This window comes from Apiospora phragmitis, assembly GCF_038363925.1.
Source record: "Apiospora phragmitis strain CBS 135458 chromosome Unknown utg000011l:1.0-3236445.0:1.0-3240683.0, whole genome shotgun sequence".
NCBI classification, from domain to species: Eukaryota; Fungi; Ascomycota; class Sordariomycetes; order Amphisphaeriales; family Apiosporaceae; genus Apiospora; species Apiospora phragmitis.
Window position 1 is genome coordinate 433812 of NW_027117411.1, and position 17218 is coordinate 451029.

Genomic DNA, 17218 nt, shown 5'->3' on the forward strand with positions numbered 1-17218 from the left:
AAGGGGAGGGGTGTTCTCTCCTGGCCACTCATGGTTCTTGATTGCTAAATTCCGATTAGTATTTTTTTTTCATCTTTCATCGATCAACGAATAGGGCGAATCAAGAAGTAGTCGACACCATGAAGGCACGGCTTGGCCGCTTATTACTATGGGAGATGGGACGAGGTATGAATCATCGGCGATACTTACAAGAGAGGCGGCGGCGGAAGGTGGTGGTGGTGGTGGTGGTGGCGATGCAATTATTCAGAGAACTGTGAGCTGGTGAGTAAGTGAAAGCATCTGGGCAAGGGAATGGATGATGCCAACCTCCTCCAAACAAAGAAGCTACTTCGAGCCTGTTATCAAATCAGTTCCTGATCCTCAGAGAGGCGTGGTTATTATTAAATAAACAGAGTGGAAAATATCCTTACCTTTGAGATGTGTGTTGGGCTTGGGAGAGGGGGGAGAGGAGGGGGCGGGAGAAGGTAGGGCTACGTTATTAATGAATTTCAAGTACCTGTATTCCCGATAGGACCTTGGGCAAAAGGAGGATAGGGAAACGTTGATAAGCAAGACTTTGTGCACGTTGTTCTGCCTTTTTTGTTCAAGGTCGCCGTAAAGTCATAACAGCCCGAAATTTAGTGTCGGGGTTCGTATCATGAGTCTGAAGGAGAGATCGATGAGTGTCGCAAAATGGTCGTCAATATAGTCGGCGATGTGCATGGACCACACGGGAGAGTGTGGGCACCTTGTAGAGACGGTGTCCGACCTAGGTATACGAGCACGGATAAGTGAATCACTCAAGAGCAGATGAGGGTTTATGCTGATGCATGAGCACAAGGATAACGTTTGCAAGCCAGAAAGTTAAGATCCTCATGGGAAAATGGATTGTGAACAGAGGAAGGCCAGATCAAAAGATGAGGATGGAGCTTGATATTATGCCCGACCCTATATACGACCCAATTTGTTCTTTCAACAGTGTGAAGGTTAAATACGCATAGTGTCTTCTCGGACGAGTTTATGAATGTTTAGGCATCAGTACTATTCTTCTTGCGTGGACATAGCGGCATAAAGCAGTGCGTTATAATACCGAACCGGAAAGACGATGACAAAAAAGTAACTCTGACTGCATGTCTGATATAACACTGACGGGGGTGAGAGTAGGCCCAGTCCCTTTCGTTGTTTGGTGGGAAAGGCAAGGGCAGCACAACGCTTCCTCTGAATCCTCAAATATCCGAAAATGAGGTGGCTTTGGTGTTATGAAGCGGCAACTCAGCATTGAAACTGAGGGATTTCTTTCTTTCTACTCCACCTGGGAAGTGTTTTCAGCCTTTCACACCCGGCCTGACCCTGACCATGAACTTGTCCACATATGTATTTCAGCTGATGATATAGACCTGCTAACAGCCTATTTGTGAAAATAAAATACGGCACATCAGACTAAAAGTTGCTCTTGTAATACGTTTCGCGTCCGATTATATCACTCTTCGCTTAAGTTGCTGAATAGCGGTAGTCGTAAGCAAGGTGAATGCTAGCCATTGCCTTTGGTCCAGAAAGTCTTGGCAATATCTATGGGGAGGTATGGACAGCGAAGGCAGATATGCCATGTTTTGGATGGAAATGCTGTCATAATGGTACGTTAGGACATCATTTCCACCCACCACACTTCTACCAAGCCACCGGGAAGAACGGCACGTCAGGAATTCGCTCCCCTGGCCGCCGGAGCAACTGGATTCAGGAGTTAGGCACCCAATTAAATCGCCTCTGATTGGCTGAACGACCTTGGTAGCTGACAGCACCATAGAACCCCATCAGCCCCTCGGTATTTTCAGGCAACGGTATTTTGAATACAAGACAAGACATATATAAACACGAAGTGCAACGACCATCCAATGTGGCTTGTCCTGTCTTAGCATAGTGCATCGTCAGTCCTCATCCTGTCAAATCCCTCCTTGGAACTAGGCAAAACCCAGCCCCAGAAACCACCGCTATAATTAATACTTATCTCCACCAAACACACTCACAATGAACCCCCCCAGCGTCGTCCCCCCTGTCGATGGCGACAGCAACACCAGCAACAACAAGTCTTTCTTAGACGATTTCGACATCGTCCTGGGCCTGCGGCTGACCAGCATCGGCCTCCTCTTCGCCAGCACCGTCCTCCACTTCAACGGCGACGAGTACACCCTCATGCTCAACGTGTTAGTCAGCTTCATCCTCCTCAACCTGGTCTGGCACGTCGTCATGGTCCTGCTGACCGCCCGGTTCCCCCAGGTCTGGCAGTCGAAGCAGCAGCAAGACGCAGACGACGACGGGCGCCCCACGTTCTACCAGCGCATAGGGCCCCTCAACGATGCCTGGCTCGGCGCCTTCCTCTTCATGATCACCGTATGGACGAAAACCCTCCACGACATTTGGTCAAACATCCAGTTCAAGTACAACTTCCGCGTATTCTTTGTTTTGAACCTCATCGTTGTGTAAGTGAACCAAGACCCGTACCCCTTACTATAATACCTGTTGCGACACCCAGGCTGACAAAGCTCTATGATTCAGCATCCTCATGCATGCCATTGCCGTCCTCGAACATATCAGGGCCTACTACCCCAGTCGATACGATAGATTTGTTCCCAGCCGCCGCCGCCACGTTCGTCTCCCTTAGAAGAGGGCCCCTCTTTTACCTCCTGGCGATATTTCCATAGGATACACTCTAACTGGGTAGAAAGCGGGTGTATTTCTGCAAGGTGTCGCCGGTTTAGTCAGCGTTTGGGTTAAGGAGGAATGTCGAGCCCGACTGAGCGTAAGCGAAGAGGCACTGGATACAATCACAGGAGCTGCTGAGATGAAAACTGTCAGGAGTTGGTTATGTGTCGCTAAAAGTCGGGGTTGGGTTGCTTTCAAGAACTACTTAGCTTCATTGAAATAGGGGCAAGCCACATCTGGTCAGTTTGCTGGCCTTGATACTTAATTACTTACCCATAGCCCCCGCGAAACATGTTGCCATATCACCGCACACAACTAGTTCACAACATGAGATACACTTCGAAATGGGAGGTTGTAGCTAGGTGACTGTTTACTCCCCTTTCCAAGTGTAAATTACACATCTTGTGCAAAAATATAATTAACAATTAGCTGGCGGCCTGTAGTAGAAGTGATAAAGTCATCACCCCGAAATATGCAATAATCGCGCTTAAGCAGCTAAACAGGAGCGTTGCCCAAATAAAGGGGTAGAAATAACCGCGGACCCCTCGTTTGCGTCATGTTAACGATTTGATTTATTCCCAGTCAACCTCGCCCTTATATTTATTAATGCCGTGATCTGTGACATCAACCACTGCAGTGATCCACGTTCAACAGTTTGATCATGTCTTTCAACACAATTCCACCCGAAATCAGGCAAGCCATTTGGAAATTTGCGTTGCCAGATGACGAGCCCGAAGTCTGTATAATGTGGCCCTTGCGTCCCGCCGGGTTCAACAAGACAGTCGAACCTCTCGTGGTTGACACTGCCTTCCCGGTACTGATGCACGTGTGTCGCGAGGCCCGGGACTTCGCCCTTTCGCCTCACTCCGGCATCGCCTTTCGCCACTCCAAACAAGCCGGCCACAAAGTCCCGTACAGGCGGTTCCGTCCCGAGATGGACGCGCTGTACATCAACCGGCGGAATTTCGATTACACCCTGCTGGCGATGGCATACGACTGGTCGGGGACCGACAACGACGCCGCGTACTGGCCGGCCCTGCGCCACCTCGCCGTGGAGTACAGCGTCTTCAAGAAGGCCTGGAACTGGCTGCCGGAGTTCGTCTTCCGCTACAGCCGCCACGTCCAGAAGGTGTCGGCCGTGTTCCCGTCCTCGCGAGAGGCGGTGTGGTCGTACTTCCAGCCGCCGGCGCGGCGGTGCAAGCTGCGGCCCGTTGACAACCCTGATGAGTTGACAGCGGCAGTGGACTACGACGCACACCAGGAGATGCACTCGATCAAGTGGCAGGTTGACATGGCCCTAGTAATCCTTGAAGAATACCTTCCGAGGAAGTGGAACGCCGAGAAGCAGTATCGCGAGGTCGAATTTCACGAGGATCTCATGGATCGGTTTGAAGGGACGGCCTGGGATAAGCACAGCGAGAAGATTTGCTTGGAGTATGAGATTGCTGCTTTTGCGCAGTTCAAGCGCTCAGAAGATGGTCATGAGCTGTGGGAGGAAGGTTGCGAAGATAGACTGTTGAGTGGGAAGGATGTAGGCGGACGAAAACTGCCCCTCGCTGAGCAGCACCGCAATCCAGAGGAATGGAGAGTGAATGATGATGACGAGTATGTGCCCTAGACAGTTTGAAGCAACAAAAAATAGGTGTGTCATGGCATTAGTGGTTTCCATGCTATCGCTAAGTCTTTTGTGTTGGATGGGTTAGATTTGAACTCGAAGCCTCTTGTAATAGGTTATCCAAGCCAAATCACCCACCGAGAGAAGCGCCCGCACCCACTACGCCAGTCGGCCACCTGTTTGTTGAAATACAAGGCATTAACTCAGATACTTAACCTGCCTCCCCTCCCTTTTGGTTGTTGGTCGTCCCCCACTGCCTCCCCCCTATTGCTGGACTTTGTCCTCACTTGTTCTCCAGGAACAAGTGTGTCCAGGTACCCCCAGGACTAGATACGCATATGGAGAAGTCATGTGTTGCCACTTTACTGATCCTATCTCAGTTATTCCAGGATGTGTTGCACAATGAGGCTATTGAGCTGCAAGTGTCTCTACCAATCAATGTATGTGTTGCGCACTTTAGGTTTTCAGGCAGCCAGAGTTGACTGCCGGCCACAGGCAAGTCCTGGCAATAGTCCAATATGTTATTCTTCGCCATCAACTGCTCTGCTCGGTGCTGGCGCCCTGTGCCTGTGAGATGGACTGACACGTGTCTCCTGATTTGACAGTGTAGCTATTCCCAACACATGACGATTGTGACGAACCCCCAGGTGTAGCTGAACTAAAAACAGTTCAGTATCACCCCTCTGCTGGGCTAAAGCCGTATCTGACCTCTCGTAACAAGGGCGACATCAAAGCTTCCATGAAATTTGACGCCTGGGCAGAGCTGCAGTTCCCTGCGTGGGAAAAACACTTTTGGTGAGTCTTTGATCAAGGAACGGCCAAGGGGGGAAATCGTGCCTGTGACGGTTATCATGCCTGTGATGGTAATCAGCTAAACGTATGTAGGCATTGCTCCTGTCGGTGCCAGTTTCAAAGTCCAAGGAGCTGTCACAATCTCACTCAGTCATAGCTGTGCCCGATAGGCACAATTGGAGAACAATCAGATGGCGCGAATAATGGAGTCGGTGGTGTAGTTCGGCTGAAGCCTGGGGGAGATAGCGCAATGCATTCAGAAGCAGAGCCAGCGTGGTGATAGTCACGAGCAGATTGAAGATTGACTTCAGTGGACTGATTCATACGGGCACAACCCTATCCCAATACATACTTGAAAAGTTCTCGTAGACACTGGGCGACAGTTAAGCGCCTCAGTATGAGTGGAAGAGAAGCGTGGTAACTCTAGGTAATGCAAGATCGTACAAAAAATAGCAATCCTGTTGCCGTCCAATATGTATCCACAAGGCGTCTATACCTAGATTAGGTAAACCTACAAGGACCCTATCACATTTACTTACGTCCTCACTGCGTAGGTGTTTACGAGCACAACTGCCAAAGAGGTCGGGGTAGACTGGCCAGCGCCGGCGACGGCGCATGTCCCGCCTTCATCACTCTGGGTGCAACGTACACGACCTTGCGAGAGGGATTCCCAACCAGAACTGAGCGCGACTCCAGGCCGTAGTAATCCGAGATGGAATGTGTGAGCCATCGCCTAGAGTCATCAAAGTCAGTAAATTGGTGCAGGGGAAAATTGCAGCAAGGGGAATTCGTGATGAAACGTCCACACGAAGTCTCCTCTTCCCCCTTTCTTGTAGTGGCCCCTCGCTAATGATTTCCAATGCAGCAGTGAAGATATTGGTTTTACGTACTTGAAAGCGCTGCTCTCATCATCGTCGCCGAGGGCATCAAACACCATGCCCTCCTCGGTCGCGCCCTGCTTCTTGTCCTCGCGCCTAGCCTTCTTCCAGCCGTCGCGCATGGTGCCGTTGCGGCCCACAAAGACGATCTCTTCGTCCTCGGTGCTACCGTCGTTGCTGTCCTCGACCTCGGCCTCTTCGCAGGCGCGGTGCTGGTCGACGAGGAACTTGCGGACGGGCTCCTCAAGGGAGCGCACCCAGGTCTTGACGGCGGGGGTCTTCTTGGCGCGCAGGAACAGCTCGCGCGGCACGCGCCCGGCCACGGCATCGTCGCCCAGCGTCTTGGTATGCTGCTGCTTGCGGAGGGCGGCGGCGGCCTTCTTGGCCTCGACGTCGACGCGGAGGCGCAGGTCCCAGGCCGCGGCGATCTGGTAGGGGACGTGGTGGACCGGGTGCGTGGGCCGGGGCTCCCAGTCGAAGGGCTGAGGTGGTTGCACATTGGGGACGTGCATGAGGCGATCTATATTGCAAAGCAGAAAGGGTGGCATGTTATTAGCCGATGATCGGACGCTTGATGCAGAATTGGAGGGCAAGAAAGGGGGAGAAAGAAATATGGCCCGCGGCCCAGAGTGGGATTTAGGCGATAAGGGGAGGGGGAGAGAGATAAGTACCATTCTCCCAGCGCCGGCGCTGCCTACTACCCTCCTTGCCCTTCAAATGGACCTCGCGGCGCTTCATGCTATCGCGACGGGAGGGAGGTCGGCGGATGCCTTCGCCAGTGGCGCGAGCATCTTGGAAGGTTACAGAGGGCTTCGACGTGGTCCCGTCCAATGGGATCGAGAGTGGGGCACCGGTGCCGCGGGCGTCAGGGGAGATGGCGAGAGATTGAAGCGCCGATACAGTCCAGGCTTCAATGTCGATGGCAGAGCCCGGGCTCGTGCCGGCGACAGCGGCATGGTGTTGCTGCTGATGCGATGCATTCGTGGTGGTGGTGCCGCCGAGTTCGGGGGTGGCGGGACAGCGCTGTAGATTGCCATGATGATAAGGGCTTCTTTGGATTGAACTCGAGTCAACGACCACAAAGTTTACGTCCTGGCGTATTGCAAAGAGACCGACGAAGACGACAAACCTCTGCTGCCAGAGGGAGAGGAGGAACAAGAAGCGCAAGGCGACCGATGACTCTTACTAGTCAGTCACCCTGAGAGAGAGGAATTGATGATTAACCTTAAGCTTGATTGATCAAGAATGACACCGTTGACTCGGACAGCTGCAGTACCCCGGAGCGGCGGCTGGACGCCAAGCCTGTAGGTTAGCTTCAAGCTTGTAACGAGCTTCGGCCAATCAAGGGGCCTGCGCAAACACGGGCAGTCAACTGCTGACCCACTAGGGATCCTGGCCCTGCAGGCCGGATGATTCCAGGCCCCAAGTTACTGGCTGCAAGCAACCAAGTAGTGCATCATCTAGATCAAGCCGAGGATGCGGAAACGCGTCCCCTTCACGCTTCACATGATCTTGTCGTACTCATGGGTAAGATGGTTTTCGACTGGAGGAAATCCACTTGGCAGCTGTCAAACAAGACGCGGGCTGCGACAGTTGCGAGTCATGTTTCGAATGCATCAAGCCTCGGCTAGAATGGGAGCTACCAGTTCGTAGCTACAATATGATGACAACAATTCCATACTTGCCACTTGCTGAAAGCGGAGGAGCCCGCAGCATTTCAGTGATGCCGACGAGTACCTTGACAATGGTGTTACCGAATAACAACGACATTTTGATCGACCAGTAGCTAGATGCCGCCCGGAACCAATAAATACAGCATACTGGTGTTCCTTTTATTGTCTATTCCGCAGCCATTTTGAAATGGTAGCGTCACCATTTCAGTGACATCACAAACCCGGGATACGTATAGCTGTCCCGGGTTCTTTGCTCTAACGTACACAGCATAAATGCAATAACATAATGGGTAGACGTGGTAGAAGTGATACATGCAGTGGTCCGTCAAATTTATCGAACGCCAGAGCTCCCGATGCCCCCAGGTGCCAGTAGTGGCTGGTTCTCACCGAGTCCTTGAACGGCCTCGCGGTCAAGAGCGGCCTCAATCTCTTCTTGCGTCTCGGCGTAGGCTGGAGATGGGCCGAGTACGGACCAGGCGAGGGAAGAACCCGGGGCGTGGTGCGGCGGTTGAATGCTGGTCGGGTAGTTGCCGGCTCTCCATGTCCACGTCCACCATGACTGGGCCATTCGTAGCTGAGAGCCATGGCTAGCACGACGCCCTGCATCAAAGCAGTAAGAACGTACACACCCCATGAGCTCCAACCGGCCCAGCCAAGGCGGGCACCCAGACTCGCGGCAAATAGAAAGCCACCGGGAGTTTGCACGCACATCATAGGGATGCTCAAACTTCCCGCGTGCTTGAGGTGATAAGTGGTCCAAATCTGGGGCACGTACTGGATGGCAGCAAGCGCGGCAGACATGATGCCCAGAATGTTGGCCCACATGGCCAAGTAATCCGGAGCTCCAAGCGCGAGCGATGCTGATATAATCACGATAAGCAGACCGTGGATCAGACAAGCAGCAGCAACGCCGATAGCGGTCCTCCATGTAGGCTGGTCGGGGTCTATCACCTCGTCGTCATCATCGTCGGGTATGGTCTCGTCTCGGCGAAAGAACACCAGAAAAAGGACAAGACTACAGTAGTCCCCACGTCAGCAGCAAGTTCACCAGGAAGCGTTGGTGGTGTGTCCTTACATGACGGCGAAGCATATCCACTGCACCCCAATCTGGGCGATACCCAGCAGTCCGGCGGCACATTCCAAGGGGCTAACTTGCTTGCAGCACCCGACGTCGGCACGCGATTGGGGCAGGGCGAGGATGTTGGCGAACTGGGAGTTTGCACTGGTGACGCCGAGAAGGACAAAGTACGGCGAGATGCCTTCTGATGTACCACGGGAGATAATACGGTAATGCTGGAGGAGGTAGGAGAAGAGGATGCCGATAATGATAAGGCTGGATGGAGGCAACAAGTAGTCAGCTTCCACTTTCCCTCTCCAGAACGGAGTCGTCCCAGCAATACCGGACTCAGTGCACACTCACATGGAAACGAAGAAGTTGGTGTAGCCGACTCTCTGGAGTTCTGCACAACGATCCTCCATCATGTCCAAAAAGCTGCCCATCTTGACCTAGACTGCCGCGAAGGAGTGGCAGCGTGAGGGAATTTGGCTCTGAAGTCGGACGTTGTCGAGAGGAATGAGTCGTTTTGTACGCAAGTATGGTCCGGTGAGGTCAGAAGCTAGTGGGTTGGAACTGGAGGTTAGCAGAAAGGTGCAAGAGTTGCACGTTGGCGATGTCTCTCTACAAGTGTTTCGGAAACATGGCGTGCTAGAAACATAAATCCACCATTAACCCCAAATGCAGTAGAGATTGAAAATGATCAGCAGAGAAGCCCCCTACGATAACGGGGACGTGATGTTTGGGCTGGAATGGAGTTTGTTGGACAATCATGCACCCAGTCAGTTGCACGTTAGTAGCTCGCTCGGCCAGAATATGCAGGTGGTCAGGTTGGGCGCTACATGTACTTTAACTGGGGGTTTCCAGGGGGCCGCGGTGGCCTGGACCGAAGAGGTACCCAAGATAACCTAACCTAGCGCGGCACCCCATCCTCTACCGCTCAATGTTCTCAGGAACCACGAATTGGCGAGGGTTTTTAGTGCATGCGTTAGATTGCCGAGACACAAGACGACACTAGGTAGATTGCAATCGATAAATCATACTTTTACATGCTTTATGCACATGATCCAACGAGCCTCCTCCTGGCAGCCTGGATTGGTACCAGACGTCAGGAACGGTCTGGTGAATGCCACCGCCATGACATGACGCTCATTGCCTGTTTGGCGATGACGTGGGACTCACCACCGCTCCGACGCTCCTGATCAGCACCCCTGCAATCTTCGAACAAGGGTCCGGGCTCCACCATGTCGGCTGATCTGTTGAGTGGGAATCGAATTTGTTTTTGCCATGGTTGGTTTTGCCGGTGACGGACTTGACGAATCACGAATGCTACCTTGACGTCTATGTATTGCATTGCAACTTGAGATGCTCACAATGGTGTACATGGAGTTGTGCTAGGTGCTTGTCCACTCACACAATCCCTGCGCCATACGCGCCGATTCAATACAACACAGGACACCAGCCACGTGATGAAGGTAGGTTGATCTGAAGGGCACCTACTTGAAGTGTAAGGAGTATTAGAAAAGTCGACATGGAGGAATCAGAAGCAGCCGACTCCTCCAAGAGTAGAGTGAGACTGGTTGCTTCTACTGGTGATAGAACCCTGCAGCAAGATTCTCCGAGCAGTCGGTCCCAGAAGAAGGGTCAACTGCATGGCTACTTCGAAAGCGCACAATGGTATGTACGTGTGCATATATGATGTCCAGCATGGACTGCAGCCCCACATCGACTTACATCCAGCTTTAACCTACAAGTATACTGACCCAAACGATCAATAGGACCGCAGACGGGACCACCATCCTCACAACCTCATCCAATAATCAGATCGACGGCTACATCCTGCCTCCGGACCTGCTGGACCCGGAGTCAAGCCCTCACGCACTGAACCCCCAAGTCACCATCCCCCTATCAGAGCGGACCAACGTCCTCTGCCCCGCGCCCTACTTCCAGCTCTCCGAGGCCTACACCAACCAGATCCTAATCTCCAGCCATGACCTCCCCATCCAGCTCTACTACCTTTATCCTCCCCCGGCCCCTACTTCCTCCAACGAAGATGGCAATCATAACACCAACAAGGCGGTGAACCACCAGCCCGCCTCCTCGTACCCCTTCATGAAAGCCCACTCCGAGACCTTCCTCTCCGCGACGGCCATGCTGTGGCCGGGCCCCGCCACCCACTTCGTCGCGGCCACCAAGAACCTGCTGGCCAAGTTCGACGTGTCCCGGACGGGCGAGGAGCCGCTTCTGCGCATCAAGACGATCCCCTCGGAGCGCCACCTGTCGAAGGGCGGCGGCGTCGGCATGCGCGGCACCATCTCGACCCTGGCGGCCCACCCATCATCCTCATCCGACAGCGGCGGCCTCGGCCTGGTCGCGGCCGGCACCTGGACGCGCTGGGTCGGCCTGTACGACTTCGCGCAGGCGGGCGACTGCGTCGCCGCGTGGGGGATCGAGTCCGCCGTCGACCGCACGGCCGAGCGCGGCCGCCGCCCCGGCGTCGGCATCGGCGGCAACGGCGTCACGCATACGGTCTGGAGCCCGTGCGGGCGGTACCTGCTGGTCTCGGAGCGGAAGTCGCGGGGCATCCTCGTGTACGACGTACGCGTCACGGGCGAGCTGCTCGGCTGGCTCGAGGACCGTGACGCCGCGGGCAGCAACCAGCGCATCGGCTGCGACGTCTTCCCCGCGGGCGAAGCGGCCGGTGGCGGCTTCGAGGTCTGGTCCGGCACCACGGACGGCACCGTCAAGGTCTGGGAGAACGTCGGCATGCGCGAGGGGCCGCACGCGCCGGCTTGGGACTGGCGGGGCCACGAGTCGACGGTGGGCAGCACGTGTCTGCACCCAGCGGGCTCGGTCATCGCGACGTGCTCGGGTGCCTGGGACTTTGCCGTCCAAGATAAGGAAGTCGACTCGGATAGCGGCGCGACGAAAAGCTGCGCCGGCGACCAGAAGGAAGCTAAAAGATTGCCGGCCTGGATGCGAAGAAGTAATAAGGAGAGCAGTCTCAAGATTTGGTGCTTAGACTCGGGTGATGGCGATAAAGAGGCAGAGTAATGGATACGTCAAATTTCCCACGGTACGGCTACATCACTCCTTTCTCCTTGGAAGCCAGTAAGGGCTGGTCCAGCCAATAGCTGGGTTGGGTTTGGGACAAGACAAGTTTCATAATATTCCAGTACTCGATCGGATTCTCCCTCTATCTAGTAATGTACTCAACTTCTGTTCCAGAGCTAGTGCTTCTGAAAGCAAGGTTATGGTACTTCGCAAATATTTAGCAAACTAAAGAATCCATGGTCTCTCAAATATCCACTTTCCCAAGCGAATATACCAAGCCATATTCCTTTCCGAACACGCACCGTTGAGAATCTCATTCCCATGGATTATCGAGGACTGCGCCAACTCTCCGCAGCACATTGGTCCCACCCATCATCTGAGAGAACTGTGCAACTCTCTCCTGCGGTGCCATGAGAATGAATCTCTGCAGTTCTCCCACAGCTTGACCTTGCGAGTCTAGATTGTTGATCCCTTTCAGTTCAGCCAGGATAATCTGTGCAGCATAAGCGTTCATCCCAGCCCTACGCAGTATCAATTCCCAAGTTGTCTCATCATCAATCAACAGAGTCTGAAGTCCGGCAGCCTCAACGGAATACCGTTGGATTGACGCTACGAGCCACTTGGCTAGAGTCTCCTCGCCGCCGCCAATGAAATATACCTGGGAGTTGGGATTGAGTCCCACAACCAAACCCGAGAACTCGGCGAATGAAGCACATTCCGATGCGGAGAGGTCCCTGGTCGACTCGTCAACACGGCTAGACTGCGATACCAATACGATAAGTCTCTCATATCTTGCAGAGACCTTCTCGACCCGTTCTTTAATTGTGGTCTTGCTCTTTTGCCCTGGAAGTGGTTTCTGAATTACCTTGATAAGTGTGGTCAAGATGATTCCGGTAGCTGGCGACACGACAACATCCGCTTCAGCAGCTAGGGGGGATCCTATGGGTGAGCGAGAGACCATGTTCCGATTCCATGCGACGGTATCCCAACGGTCAAAGTCCCGCTCTACAAGTTGAGCTTCTGGAGCAGTTTCTCAATCCAGCCAAGAATGCCGCGGCCAAGAGTCAGCGCCACGATCAGCTTGATCGAGTCGCCAGATTCCCCCCAAACTCGGGACTGGGGATACCTCAAACTTCTCATTTGGTACCACGTGGGACTTCGGGGCCCCGTCGACTCTCGTGTGTTTATCGGCTCCATTACCAAGGGCCTTCGCATCAATTTGCGCCAATTTCTTAGGGCCGAAGAACGAACTAACTTCGGTCTTCTGCCTCTTCGTAGCCCGGAGATCGACATAGTTTGCCAACAAAGCTGCCGTGGCGTTGGGTTCATCGTTTCCAATTAGTAGACGGGATGATCTGGCAGCGCTGGTCGACTGGGCCTCTTTGGGATGACGCACCAAATCTACAATTGACGCGTTGCTCGACGGCGAGGACCGATCAAGTTCCGCATCGGCCAACTCGAGTTTCCTTTTTCTCAGGATATCCGGAAGGTCCATGGATTGGTGATGCGACACCTGGAAATATTCTTCCTCGTCGTCATCCCCGGGCTCTCTCAGAATGGCTAAGCCAGGCCGTTTCCATACGTACGACGCGGTGGTCTGGATTTCTGCCTCGTTGTACATCCGAAGGACATTATCCAAACCCTACAGCATCATCAAGTGACTCATCAAGAGAAACCTGACGAAGCCTATAAGGTAATGGGGCCCACCAGAGATCCCGTTCCTGTAGCTTTCCTTCCATTTCTTCAATCTCATTCCAGGAGCGTGCAAGAGGTATTTGATGTGTCGATTGCTTTCTTGCCCCAGTTTCTTCCACTCCGACTCCTTGATCGCAAAATCCAGGATTGGGACTTGGACGCGAGCGATCGCATCTGCTTGCTCTAGGTGCTCCTGTTCTATCGCCAAGTTAGCCGAATATGCACCTGCTTTCAGCTCTTCCAGCAGCTCGTCGCTGAAGAGTTCAGGCATTTCTTTCAACGCGTGACTGTCAAACTCGCAATCGGCATCAACAGCTAGTTGCGCACTCTCTGTCGCCTCTTGTAAGTTGACTGCGTGTTTCTTCGGTGGAGAGCTTGGTCTTGATGGGATTAGAGGTTGTTCGACTTTGAGCGACTCGGTTTTTCGGATTACGGGGGTGATTGTCTCAACTTCAGATGTCGACGGCAAGTCCGGTGTCCCTCGAATGGGAGAAGAACTGGCTGCGATTAAAGCAGACTGTGCCGCCTCCAGGTCTTCCTCCAGTAGGCTACTTGGGTCTGACGCGATAGGAATCTGACAGCGATCAGGCCCTGGGGCGTACAACTCTTCAGATACCAATAATGGGGTTATTAATGGGGTGATCTCGCGAGACACAAGAGGCTAGGACATGCGTCAGTATGTTGTCGAGAATATGCATTCTTGGTTACCTACTTTACGATCACTAAATTCCTCCACAAGAAATTGTTCTCGGACTTCAGCATCTTTTTCAATGGCCAACGCTGTGGCAAGAAATCGCAATGCATCTTGGGATATCGCAAGCTGACTCGTATCAGCAGTCCCCAGTTGCGAATGAAAGGAGTAGGCACTCTCGGGGTACTCTGGTGCCTCGTCTAAAGATATCTCCAATGGTTCAAGTGGAAGCATGTTGGAATATAAACGAGCACTTGTTCTCGATTTCACGTCTCGGAGAAGCCTCCTCCAATCAGACTCATGATCAGATCGTAGTAACGGCAGTGCCACCTTCAGATGCCGTATCTGGTTGGAGCATGAGGCCTGAATGGCCTGGCTCATGATAGCTTCGTCATCCTCTCTCTGGGTGATTGAGCTGAGGAAATCGACCGAACCCTTGGAAATGATAGGTGGTTCGTCGAGAGAAAGATCAAAGGGAATATGGAGATTTGGAAGTGAGCCATACTCCCCCTGCTCTTGGCGCTGGGTCACAAGCTGTGAGCTGGCAGTCGATGCCAGGTATGAAATGGGGTCGTATGTCCGAAAGTCTAGGGACAGCCCATTCCTGCGGGCATACTCATCCACGGGTAGTCCTACAACGGAACTCGGACTGCTAGGGGGATGCACGCATGCTTCGGCCATGGCGATGATGGGTGGATGACTCTGCAGCCGCGCGCATGTGTTCAAGGAATAAGTATGCACTTTAAGATGTAGTCATGTAGGATACAGGTAAAATATGATAGTTAACAATTGTCACAGTCGATTTTTTCTGAGTTTGGGATTCCTCAGGTTCAAGTTCAAGATGAGCCCATCTATGCATTTGAGAAACCCAGGTAATCGCACATTGGAAGTCGCATGGTGTGTGCTCCTTCCCCAACACATAGCTTTCGCTCTTGCAGTGCATACCTAGGTACCTGTGGTATATCGCATGAATGACTTGAATAGTTGCTCAGGTAGACTTCATATCACTAGGATTTTGTATTCACTCTATTACCTACCTACCTAACCATACACCTAAGAGACGTAAAAGTTCTGGGGTGATCAACCTGCATCTTGAACATGGAGTGCGGTGGAAATTACTTGCAGGTGCTCCTTCCTCTTTGAAAGTACCACTTGCTCTCCACAGCCAAGCGCCAGCGCCAGCATCACACCCCACGCAGTTTCGAATCATGTATATCCCATGGCCCTCGTCCCAAGGACATGAATCTGCTTTTCGGGGACATCACAATTGAAGAAAGAAGAATCACTCAACACGTGCGGGCCCTGCGAAACCACCATTGGAAGTTACTTGCCTAAGCAACAGCTACAGATCCAGACCCTATACATCCATCCACTGCAGAAGCATGATCCCTCATGGGGTCAAGGGAACTCACAACGATGTCCGGTGAGTTCCTACCTTAGAGCCGGTAGGGCTGGGATTGGGTTAGCCCCTTATTGGAAAAGACCCTAGCAAAAGCCATTAATATTATTTCTGCGGTTGAAGTCTTGGCAGTTGAGACTAACAGACAAGCTTAGGTAAAGTATGCAGAGGGACTGCGCCACTGTTGGATGTGGTGTGAAAACCAAGGCGCTGTCGAACGCCATCGCTCTTCAGCTTTCTATGCCGCTTAATTGCGCCTATCCAAGAGCACAGCTTACCGCTATAGTAAGAAGAGTCTTGCTATCAGGGCCATATCCTGCCGGGGGCATCCCTGTCCTCAGCTCTCAAGACAGGAACAAGATCTGCATTGACTGAGTGCCGCGGCTGAGAAGCGCTAATAACGCTACTTTCTTCTTCGCGCTTGTGGCTTTCCATGTTAGTCGGCCATTGTGACGAGACTGTGAGACCATGGGCTTATCTGGGCTCCCCAAACAGAGTCCTTGTAGGTAATTAAATTCCTGGCAAACGTTTGCTTGGTCTCACTCCACGTCCTTTTTATATATACTGGAGATGACACATTCCAAAGGGGCATCATTTCTCCCCTACTTACAGAGTTCTCCACCTCTTCTTTTGCCATTTTCTTGTCCTGCACAGTTCATTGCTTCGGGTCCCCCTTGATACTGACGATCTATTCGTATCTTCTCCATAGATCTTCATAATGGCGATATCAGAAATCACGGCGCCTGGCGTGCCCCCTCAGCCCAAGTGGCTCATCTTCATCAAGGGTGCCATCATCCTGCTCGCCGTCGTCATTCTGGCCTTGGCAGCCTATGCCCTTTCTTTGTTTGGCGACCTGTCCTACTACTATTCTGCTGGGGCTCCCGGATATCTGCTATTTGTGGTAAGTTTCTTCTTTCCCCTGTTCCCTTGAACATGTCAAGTAATTACAATACTAATCAGAGCAAACAGACAATCTTCTCTTGGATCGTCTATGGCACCGCTATCTTCTTGGAGCTCAAGGCCCAAGGCCCACCAGTTCTACTACCGCATTGCCATGATGGTCGCCTACATCCTGACCTGCATCTTCTGGCTGTCCGGTTGGGCTTGGTCGGCATCCTGGGCCTCCTTTTTGCTGGCCTACAGTTACGATGACTTCTACTACCCCGGAATCCATACATTCGGCTCGGTTATGGCCGCCTGCGCTGCCCTGGGTGCTGTCACCTGGATCTTGTGCATCATCAACCTGATCTTCTTCATCATTGGGAGTGTCCGGAACCATGACGCGTCAAACCCAGGTAATGTCGAGCTCGGCCATGGGCCGAAGACAAGTGAGGGTGTTCAGGCACAGACACCGGTTTATGCTCAGCATCAGACTCCGCAGCCCACGTCTGCCCAGCCTCCGCAGGTTTAGTCACAGAGACCCTAAGATAACTACCCGTCCTTGAAGACACAGTGTTGGCAGTCAGATCGGTAGAGGGGCCGTTTGAATATTCTATTACCCACCACATTTGCCGTTCTTGGTCATAATAAAATCGTAATGTATATTACGCAACTTACGTTGAAGAGAATATAAAGTCGGAAATTTCTACCCAACAGACCAAATCAAAATTGAGCTCACCCCCCCCCCTAAATGATATCATGCAAAACTTGGTTCCAGGATGATGTACAATAAGACAGAGACGTATTAC

At 52.6% G+C, this 17218-nt stretch overlaps 7 protein-coding genes across 7 annotated transcripts; 4 read left to right on the top strand and 3 right to left on the bottom strand.

The window, feature by feature from the left end:
* Positions 1–2004: 2004 nt before the first annotated feature.
* PG994_012964 (uncharacterized protein) lies at positions 2005–2460 on the top strand (the record flags this gene model as incomplete). Its single annotated transcript, XM_066864373.1, has 1 exon — positions 2005–2460. One exon carries the CDS (start codon positions 2005–2007, stop codon positions 2458–2460), a length of 456 nt encoding a protein of 151 aa, XP_066709334.1.
* An 880-nt stretch (positions 2461–3340) lies between these two features.
* PG994_012965 (uncharacterized protein) lies at positions 3341–4297 on the top strand (the record flags this gene model as incomplete). Its single annotated transcript, XM_066864374.1, has 1 exon — positions 3341–4297. The coding sequence occupies one exon, from the start codon at positions 3341–3343 to the stop codon at positions 4295–4297; it is 957 nt and encodes a 318-aa protein (XP_066709335.1).
* Positions 4298–5644: 1347 nt separating this feature from the next.
* On the bottom strand, positions 5645–7734 carry PG994_012966 (uncharacterized protein; the record flags this gene model as incomplete). Its single annotated transcript, XM_066864375.1, has 5 exons — positions 5645–5819; positions 5977–6484; positions 6636–7093; positions 7189–7266; positions 7622–7734. The coding sequence occupies 5 exons, from the start codon at positions 7732–7734 to the stop codon at positions 5645–5647; spliced, it is 1332 nt and encodes a 443-aa protein (XP_066709336.1).
* A 234-nt stretch (positions 7735–7968) lies between these two features.
* On the bottom strand, positions 7969–9137 carry PG994_012967 (uncharacterized protein; the record flags this gene model as incomplete). Its single annotated transcript, XM_066864376.1, has 4 exons — positions 7969–8152; positions 8263–8652; positions 8713–8970; positions 9058–9137. 4 exons carry the CDS (start codon positions 9135–9137, stop codon positions 7969–7971), a joined length of 912 nt encoding a protein of 303 aa, XP_066709337.1.
* A 1085-nt stretch (positions 9138–10222) lies between these two features.
* PG994_012968 (WD repeat-containing protein 79) lies at positions 10223–11745 on the top strand (the record flags this gene model as incomplete). Its single annotated transcript, XM_066864377.1, has 2 exons — positions 10223–10368; positions 10470–11745. 2 exons carry the CDS (start codon positions 10223–10225, stop codon positions 11743–11745), a joined length of 1422 nt encoding a protein of 473 aa, XP_066709338.1.
* A 313-nt stretch (positions 11746–12058) lies between these two features.
* PG994_012969 (uncharacterized protein) lies at positions 12059–14812 on the bottom strand (the record flags this gene model as incomplete). The annotated part of the gene is made up of 4 exons (XM_066864378.1): positions 12059–12765; positions 12946–13387; positions 13427–14101; positions 14153–14812. 4 exons carry the CDS (start codon positions 14810–14812, stop codon positions 12059–12061), a joined length of 2484 nt encoding a protein of 827 aa, XP_066709339.1.
* Positions 14813–16248: 1436 nt separating this feature from the next.
* PG994_012970 (uncharacterized protein) lies at positions 16249–16941 on the top strand (the record flags this gene model as incomplete). Its single annotated transcript, XM_066864379.1, has 2 exons — positions 16249–16431; positions 16558–16941. 2 exons carry the CDS (start codon positions 16249–16251, stop codon positions 16939–16941), a joined length of 567 nt encoding a protein of 188 aa, XP_066709340.1.
* Between the last annotated feature and the right edge of the window lie 277 nt (positions 16942–17218).